The sequence below is a fragment of the Somniosus microcephalus genome, unplaced genomic scaffold (genome assembly GCF_052327205.1).
Source record: "Somniosus microcephalus isolate GS21.2 unplaced genomic scaffold, FLI_Smic_1.0 unresolved_chr2, whole genome shotgun sequence".
NCBI lineage: Eukaryota > Metazoa > Chordata > Chondrichthyes > Squaliformes > Somniosidae > Somniosus > Somniosus microcephalus.
In genome coordinates, this window is record NW_028225180.1 from 81790137 (window position 1) to 81799520 (window position 9384).

General features: G+C 54.8%; 2 protein-coding genes across 2 annotated transcripts in view; both read left to right on the plus strand.

Annotated features, from left to right (window-relative positions):
- LOC147092901 (serine/threonine-protein kinase MRCK alpha-like) overlaps positions 1-9384 on the plus strand; it is a 144262-nt gene that overhangs the window by 127770 nt on the left and 7108 nt on the right. The window contains 3 exon segments of the mRNA XM_085975705.1: positions 3322-3442; positions 4792-4909; positions 7060-7189. Of these exon segments, the coding sequence (XP_085831831.1) occupies positions 3322-3442; positions 4792-4909; positions 7060-7189 (369 nt within the window).
- LOC147092902 (N-acetyllactosaminide beta-1,3-N-acetylglucosaminyltransferase 2) overlaps positions 7116-9384 on the plus strand; it is a 56088-nt gene continuing 53819 nt past the window's right edge. The window contains exon 1 of the mRNA XM_085976198.1: positions 7116-7189. The gene's annotated coding sequence lies outside the window, so the exon portion shown is untranslated. The remainder of the gene's footprint in view (positions 7190-9384) is intronic.

Genomic DNA, 9384 nt, shown 5'->3' on the forward strand with positions numbered 1-9384 from the left:
CCTCTCGCTGTCTCTCTCCCCCTCTCGCTGTCTCTCTCCCCCTCTCGCTGTCTCTCTCCCCCTCTCGCTGTCTCTCTCCCCCTCTCGCTGTCTCTCTCCCCCTCTCGCTGTCTCTCTCCCCCTCTCGCTGTCTCTCTCCCCCTCTCGCTGTCTCTCTCCCCCTCTCGCTGTCTCTCTCCCCCTCTCCCTCGCTGTCTCTCTCCCCCTCTCCCTCGCTGTCTCTCTCCCCCTCTCCCTCGCTGTCTCTCTCCCCCTCTCCCTCGCTGTCTCTCTCCCCCTCTCCCTCGCTGTCTCTCTCCCCCTCTCCCTCGCTGTCTCTCTCCCCCTCTCCCTCGCTGTCTCTCTCCCCCTCTCCCTCGCTGTCTCTCTCCCCCTCTCCCTCGCTGTCTCTCTCCCCCTCTCCCTCGCTGTCTCTCTCCCCCTCTCCCTCGCTGTCTCTCTCCCCCTCTCCCTCGCTGTCTCTCTCCCCCTCTCCCTCGCTGTCTCTCTCCCCCTCTCCCTCGCTGTCTCTCTCCCCCTCTCCCTCGCTGTCTCTCTCCCCCTCTCCCTCGCTGTCTCTCTCCCCCTCTCCCTCGCTGTCTCTCTCCCCCTCTCCCTCGCTGTCTCTCTCCCCCTCTCCCTCGCTGTCTCTCTCCCCCTCTCCCTCGCTGTCTCTCTCCCCCTCTCCCTCGCTGTCTCTCTCCCCCTCTCCCTCGCTGTCTCTCTCCCCCTCTCCCTCGCTGTCTCTCTCCCCCTCTCCCTCGCTGTCTCTCTCCCCCTCTCCCTCGCTGTCTCTCTCCCCCTCTCCCTCGCTGTCTCTCTCCCCCTCTCCCTCGCTGTCTCTCTCCCCCTCTCCCTCGCTGTCTCTCTCTCCCCCTCTCCCTCGCTGTCTCTCTCTCCCCCTCTCCCTCGCTGTCTCTCTCTCTCTCTCTCCCTCGCTGTCTCTCTCTCTCTCTCTCCCTCGCTGTCTCTCTCTCTCTCTCTCCCTCGCTGTCTCTCTCTCTCTCTCTCCCTCGCTGTCTCTCTCTCTCTCTCTCCCTCGCTGTCTCTCTCTCTCTCTCTCCCTCGCTGTCTCTCTCTCTCTCTCTCCCTCGCTGTCTCTCTCTCTCTCTCTCCCTCGCTGTCTCTCTCTCCCTCGCTGTCTCTCTCCCTCTCGCTCTCGCGCTCTCTCTCTCCCTCTCGCTGTCTCTCTCCCTCTCGCTCTCTCTCTCTCCCTCGCTGTCTCTCTCTCTCCCTCGCTGTCTCTCTCTCTCTCTCTCCCTCGCTGTCTCTCTCTCCCTCGCTGTCTCTCTCTCCCTCGCTGTCTCTCTCTCTCGCTCTCGCTCTCTCCCTCTCGCTGTCTCTCTCCCTCTCGCTCTCTCTCTCTCCCTCGCTGTCTCTCTCTCTCCCTCGCTGTCTCTCTCTCTCTCTCCCTCGCTGTCTCTCTCTCTCTCTCCCTCGCTGTCTCTCTCTCTCTCTCCCTCGCTGTCTCTCTCTCTCTCCCTCGCTGTCTCTCCCCCTCTCGCTGTCTCTCTCTCTCGCTCTCTCTCTCTCTCCCTCGCTGTCTCTCTCTCTCTCCCTATCGCTGTCTTTCTCTCTCTCTCGCTGTCTCTCTCCCTCTCGCTCTCTCTCTCCCTCCCTCGCTGTCTCTCTCTCTCTCCCTCGCTGTCTCTCTCTCTCTCTCCCTCGCTCTCTCTCTCTCTCTCTCTCCCTCGCTGTCTCTCTCTCTCTCTCCCTCGCTGTCTCTCTCTCTCTCTCCCTATCGCTGTCTTTCTCTCTCTCTCGCTGTCTCTATCTATCTCTCTCTCTCTCTCTCTCTCTCTCTCTCTCTTTCAAATTCAAATCGCTTTATTGGCATGATAAGGTACATCTTATGTTGCCAAAGCATCAAAATACATTTATGGTTGAACACATAAACGCAGTTCTATTCATACAGTGTATAAACAGGTATATCCCTGAGTGTATAAATATACATTTGCATTATTTATATATACTCTTTTCTTAGTTTACTGGTTGTCCCTCTGTTCATGGCAAGCTGTAACATAGTGTGCCGCCAGTGTTATACAGCTTCTCTCCTCCCCCAGTAGGTATGGGAGTTTTTGGTTGTCATTCAGATTTCTGAATTCAGGGCATATTTGTGAGAATTTTTGGTAGAAATTCTCCCTGATGCCCTGATATTTTCCACAGGCTGTGAGGAAGTGCATCTCTGTCTCCACTACTCCCTGACTGCAGTGAGAGCATATCCTGTCCTCTCTTGGCAACCTGGTCTGCCTTTTTCGATCGCTAGGCTATGTTCGCTAAGTCTGTACCTTGTCAAGGTTCTTCTCAGTTTGTTATCCTTTACCATGGTCAGGTAATCAGCTATGTTGTATTGTCTGTTTAGGGCCAAGTAGCAATTGAGTTTGCTTTGGGTTTTTGTTGTTTCTGCCCAATATGTCAGATATTTTTCCTTTTGCTTAGCGACGATTGTGTTGGGTCGAATTCTTTGTGTTACCCTGTCACTGTCCTGGGGCTGGTTATTGTTAGTAGTGTTAGTAGTTACTTCACTGAGTCCCAGGACTAGTTGACTGAGGGTATTCTTCTTTATGGTCAGCTCTTGGCATTTCAGGGCGTCGTAGTGATAGCATTGGGGGTTGCTCATTTGTAGGTGATTCCAAAATTTGGTGGCTCTTTTTTGGATATTGATTATTAATGGATATTGGCCTAGTTCCGCCCTGCATGCATTGTTTACTGTTTTCCCTCTTGCTGTCTCTCTCTCTCGCTGTCTCTCTCTCTCTCTCTCCCTATCGCTGTCTCTCTCTCTCTCTCCCTCTCGCTGTCTCTCTCTCTCTCTTGCTGTCTCTCTCTCTCTCTCGCTGTCTCTCTCTCTCTCTCGCTGTCTCTATCTATCTCTCTCTCTCTCCCTCTCTCTCTCTCCCTATCGCTGTCTTTCTCTCTCTCTCGCTGTCTCTATCTATCTCTCTCTCTCTCTCTCTCCCTCTTGCTGTCTCTCTCTCTCTCTCCCTCTTGCTGTCTCTCTCTCTCTCCCTCTCGCTGTCTCTCTCTCTCTCTCTCTCTCCCTCTCGCTGTCTCTCTCTCTCTCTCTCTCCCTCTCGCTGTCTCTCTCTCTCTCACTCTGGCCCATCCAGCCCGTGCTGGTGTCTGTCCTGCACACGAGCAGTATCCTCTCCCATGTACCCAGCCTGTTCCTGTATCCCTTTATCACTGTTTCCTTCAACCGCCTACCAAACCGATACTTAAATGTAGACCTGGTCTCTGTTTCAATCACGAACTGCATTCCACAACCCTCTGTGTGAAAATATTTCTCCTGCTCGCTGTCTTCAATCAATTTTGACTCTTCCTCTTCCCCGCACCCCCACCCAGAGACGGATGAGTTTATCGTCCCGGAGGCTGCTGGCAACAACAGGCGACAGATGTACCGCACCAAAAGCAAACGGCGCTTTGCTTTCCGAATATCTGAGGAGGAACGGATGCAGCAGTGGAGGTGAGGCGGGCGGAGGGCCGGAGGGGTTTAAAGGGCAGCTGATGCTTGCTCAACACATCTCTGGCGCAGTCCGATCCAGCATCGACAAACTCCGATTAATCAACTCTCGGAGGCGAGGGCGATGCTGACGGATTGTGGCTCAGTGGCCAGGGTCCCCTCCCCTCGAATCCCATCCTCCTGCAGTCTGACGGTGTCGGCTAGTGGGCAGCACACTCGCCTCCGAGTCAGAAGGTCGTGGGTTCAAGTAGCACACCAGAGACTCGAGCGCAAAATCCAGGCCGACACTCCCAGTGCCAGCGCTGAGGGAGCGCCGCACTGTCGGAGGGGCGGTACTGAGGGCGCGCCGCACTGTCGGAGGGGCGGTACTGAGGGAGCGCCGCACTGTCGGAGGGGCGGTACTGAGGTAGCGCCGCACTGTCGGAGGGGCGGTACTGAGGGAGCACCGCACTGTCGGAGGGGCGGTACTGAGGGAGCGCCGCACTGTCGGAGGGGCGGTACTGAGGGAGCGCCGCACTGTCGGAGGGGCGGTACTGAGGTAGCGCCGCACTGTCGGAGGGGCGGTACTGAGGGAGCGCCGCACTGTCGGAGGGGCGGTACTGAGGGAGCCCCGCACTGTCGGAGGGGCGGTACTGAGGGAGCCCCGTACTGTCGGAGGGGCAGTACTGAGGGAGTGCCGCGCTGTCGGAGGGGTGAGTTTTTCTTGTGTGTCACAGACTGACACTGAAACAGACACTAACATTACAGTCATAAATATACTCAAACAGCAGGGATTGATTTAGCACTGGGATATTAACAGTGAACTAAACTAATTATAGGTAATAGTGAAACCGGTTACCGATCTTCCTTTTGTTACTCTTTCCTCACTAGTTTAACTTCAGTCTTGCTGTTTTGTAACGTAACCTCCTGTTCAGTCCTACGTTTCCTGTATATTGTTATATATTTATACTCTGAATTGTGCATCTCGCTCTCTCCCTGAGCGACTCGCTTCTTGCTCCCCCGGTGTCTCGCTCCAACCCCCCCCCTTCCCCACAGGCGCCTTGCTCTCCCCTCCTTCGGACACCTGGCTCCCCTCGGGGGGTGGGGGGCGGCGGGGGTGGCGGAGTTGGTCTCCGATCGCCCTTCTTCGGGTCTCGGACCTGTGGAGCGCCTCCCCTCCCTCAGTCCTTCCCGTCCCCCTACAGGTGCCTGAAGCCCAACCGTGACGTCTTCCCTCATCCATCTTGGGCCGGGGACGGGAGGGGGTTCCTGCGCTGTGACCCTCGACCCCTGCCTCCCCCCCCCCCCCCGCCCCCCACCTGCCCCCCCCGAGCTACTCGATAACTAAACCTGCTCATTTCTCCTCTTTGCAGGGAGATGCTGAAAGATCCCCAGATGAGGTCCAAGATGATCTCCAACCCGACCAACTTCAACCACGTGGTCCATGTGGGCCCCGGGCAAGCCACGCAGAACCTCCGAGACCTGCCCTCGGTTAGTGCCCCTAGGGGAGGGGGCAGGGGACTGAGGGGGGTGGAGGTGACGATTGAGTCAAAGTGGGAGACAGAGCAACGAGCTCAACATTCTGCAGGACGAGGGCGCGCTGGTAGTCCCAGGGCGCTTCACAGGAGCGATTATCGGACAAAATCTGACGCTGAGCCACATAAGGAGATACTGGGACAGGTGACCAAAAGCTTGGTCACAGAGGTCGGTTTTAAGGAGCATCTTAAAGGAGGAGAGAGAGGCGGAGAGGTTTAGGGAGGGAATTCCAGAGCTCAGGGTCCAGGCAGCTGAAGGCACGGCCGCCAATGGTGGGGCGATTAAAATTGGGGGATGTTCCAGAGGCCAGAATTGGCAGAGCGCTGAGATCTCAGAGGGTTGTGGGGCTGGAGGAAGTTACAGAGATAGGGAGGGGGGGGCGAGGGCCATGGAGGGATTTGAAGACGAGGATGAGAATTTTTAAAATCGAGGCGTTGCTGGACCGGGAGCCAATGTAGGTCAGTGAGCACAGCGGGGGGTGATGGGCGAACGGGACTCGGTGCGAGTTAGGACACGGGGCAGTGAGCACAGGGGGCGATGGGTGAACGGGACTGGGTGTGAGTTAGGACACGGGGCAGTGAGCACAGGGGGTGATGGGTGAACGGGACTCGGTGCGAGTTAGGACACGGGGGCAGTGAGCACAGGGGGTGATGGGCGAACGGGACTCGGTGCGAGTTAGGACACAGGGCAGTGAGCACAGGGGGTGATGGGTGAACGGGACTCGGTGCGAGTTAGGACACGGGGCAGTGAGCACAGGGGGCGATGGGTGAACGGGACTGGGTGCGAGTTAGGACACGGGGCAGTGAGCACAGGGGGTGATGGGTGAACGGGACTTGGTGCGAGTTAGGACATGGGGACGGCTGAGTTTTGAAACAAATGGCTTCCCGCTCCCGCCAGTGGTCAACAGACACGCACAGCGTCACGGCGCCGCATCTTCCAGTGGCCAATTGGGAGGCGAACGGACTCTTCGCTGATTGGATGATTCTCAAGTTCAGTCAAACAGCCCCTGGAGATCAGTTCTTCAATTCCTGGAGACTTCAGGGCAATCGTGGCGAGTGGGCAACCGTACGCGGATACGGCCTCATGACTAAGAGTTGCCGGGGTTGCAAGTGAGCGATTGGCTATGATGGCGCCAATGGGTGGAAGCCAGTCTCGGGGTAAATGGTATCTAGATCCAACACTCCGCAAAGAAAGGCCATTGTCACGTCGATTGGATGGGATGGTGAGGGAGAGGCTCACCTTTCGCCTCCCGATCTGGCTACCTGTGAGACGTCTCGATCCAGTTCCAAGTCAGACTGCATGCAAAGCATTAAACACACCCCAGTGAGAATCAGTGTGTGTGGAACCCGTACCCCAGTGAGAGTCAGTGTGTGTGGAACCCGTACCCCAGTGAGAGTCAGTGTCTGTGGAACCCGTACCCCAGTGAGAGTCAGTGTCTGTGGAACCCGTACCCCAGTGAGAGTCAGTGTGTGTGGAACCCGTACCCCAGTGAGAGTCAGTGTCTGTGGAACCCGTACCCCAGTGAGAGTCGGTGTGTGTGGAACCCGTACCCCAGTGAGAGTCAGTGTGTGTGGAACCCGTACCCCAGTGAGAGTCAGTGTGTGTGGAACCCGTACCCCAGTGAGAGTCAGTGTCTGTGGAACCCGTACCCCAGTGAGAGTCAGTGTCTGTGGAACCCGTACCCCAGTGAGAGTCAGTGTGTGTGGAACCCGTACCCCAGTGAGAGTCAGTGTGTGTGGAACCCGTAACCCAGTGAGAGTCAGTGACTGTGGAACCCGTACCCCAGTGAGAGTCAGTGTGTGTGGAACCCGTACCCCAGTGAGAGTCAGTGTCTGTGGAACCCGTACCCCAGTGAGAGTCAGTGTCTGTGGAACCCGTACCCCAGTGAGAGTCAGTGTCTGTGGAACCCGTACCCCAGTGAGAGTCAGTGTGTGTGGAACCCGTACCCCAGTGAGAGTCAGTGTGTGTGGAACCCGTACCCCAGTGAGAGTCAGTGTCTGTGGAACCCGGACCCCAGTGAGAGTCAGTGTCAGTGGGGTAAACTGCATTGATAACTCGCCCGTTCTCTCCTCCACTGATACCGTCTCGTTCCTTCCTTCCTGCAGCCAAAAAGTTCACCAGAAGAAAGGAGTCAGACCCCGTTTGGCCTTCCCATGTTCCGACATCGCAGCAACACTGAGTCCGGCCACCTGAGCTCCCAGAGCGGTAACAAGACCTCCAGCGATTCAGCACCAGGTAAGGCTGGGCCCTGAGCTCCAGGCCTGAACACTCGGCCAGGCTTTTTATTTCGATACTACCCCAGCGTGAGTCCTATTATTTTCTAGCAGTACCAGAAATGTTCCACCCAGTGGAAGGATTTATCGTTTTCTCCCTGCCTCTTGAATCATTCATTCTCTGGTACACAGTTCCTCAGGATACTCCCAGAAGCTGATGGGCGTAAGTCATCATATTTTGTGCGGTTAAAGCAAGGGTTTGAGGGGGAATTCCCCTCCATATCTATCGGATGGCTAGTGTGGGGATCGACAAATTCAGTAATGGCATTTTTCTGAGATTGGGACAGTGTACAGGGAGCTTTACTCTATGGCCCTGAAATTAGGATCGGGAGCTTGCCGCGCGTGCAAGCCCCCGATCTGCACTCACCCGGCGCGCCGACATCTGAAGCCTGGGCCTGCTTGCATTTCCTGTCACAGGCCCGGTTCCGATGTCGGCGCGCTGTGCTAACCTGATCCAGCGGCAATGTGCCGGCTGGGATCAGGTGAGCACTGTGCAACCAATCAGGGGAGGGGAAACTCATTCATGAGTTTGACAGTAAGAGCTGTCAAACTCATGAAAAGTATGGGCTGCCAAAACACTACTTTAACTTTAAATAAAATTTTTAAAAACATCCCACTGATTGTATTAACTATAAATAAGTTTTAAAAAATGTTTTAAACATTTAATCAATTTTTTGAAAAAAATAAATTTTTAAAAAATAGGGTCTAAAACTAAACTTACCATCCTGTAAATTCTTTAAAAATAACAAACCTGTGGGGGGAAAAAAAAATTCTACATTGTACTAAAAGCCCACTTACCTGAAAAACTAAATACTTACGTGTGGTTTTTCAATGCGTAAAGACCGGAGGCCTTTACACGCGTGCAACTCTGGGGGGAAAAAAAAAAAGGAATTTTACTGCGCACGCGCTGCCTGTGCAGTCGCGCGCGCTCTGCCTCTTAACCCCTTGGGTCAAAGGACAGGAAATGCCGGTTTTCAGCACATGCGCTGTGCATGCTGAAAACCGGCAATTCCTCTGGGCACACACGTGAGTACCCCGTCCTTACTCACGCGTTGTGCCCGGACTTACTGGGCCATTATCTAACCCGTGCTGTACCTGCCCTGGGAGTGTTTGATGGGACAGTGTAGAGGGACCTTTACTCTGTATCTAACCCGTGCTGTACCTGCCCTGGGAGTGTTTGATGGGACAGTGTAGAGGGAGCTTTACTCTGTATCTAACCCGTGCTGTACCTGCCCTGGGAGTGTTTGATGGGACAGTGTAGAGGGAGCTTTACTCTGTATCTAACCCGTGCTGTACCTGCCCTGGGAGTGTTTGATGGGACAGTGTAGAGGGAGCTTTACTCTGTATCTAACCCGTGCTGTACCTGCCCTGGGAGTGTTTGATGGGACAGTGTAGAGGGAGCTTTACTCTGTATCTAACCCGTGCTGTACCTGTCCTGGGAGTGTTTGATGGGACAGTGTAGAGGGAGCTTTACTCTGTATCTAACCCGTGCTGTACCTAACATAGAAACATAGAAGATAGGAGCCGGAGTAGGCCATTCGGCCCCTCGAGCCTACTCCGCCATTCAAGGAGATCATGGCTGATCATCCAAATTCAGTACCCTGTCCCTGCCTTCTCCCCATATCCCTTGATCCCTTTATCCTTAAGAAATATATCCAACTCCTTCTTGAACATATTTACTGAATTGGCCTCAACTGCCTTCTGTGGTAGAGAATTCCACAGGTTCACCACTCTCTGGGTGAAGAAATTCCTCCTCATCTCTGTCCTAAATGGCTTACCCTTATCCTTAGACTGTGACCCCTGGGTCTGGACTCCCCCGCCATCGGGAACATCCTTCCTGCATCTAGTCTGTCTAGTCCTGTTAGAATTTTATAAGTTTCAATGAGATCCCCTCTCATTCTTCTAAACTCCAGCGAGTATAAGCCCAATCGACCCAATCTCTCCTCATACGTCATTCCTGCCATCCCAGGTATCAGTCTGGTGAATCTTCACTGCACTCCCTCCATGGCAAGAACATCCTTCCTCAGATAAGGCGACCAAAACTGCACACAATACTCAAGGTGTGGTCTCACCAAGGCCCTGTACAACTGCAGCAAGACATCCTTGTTCCTGTACTCGAACCCTCTCGCTACGAAGGCCAATATACCATTTGCCTTC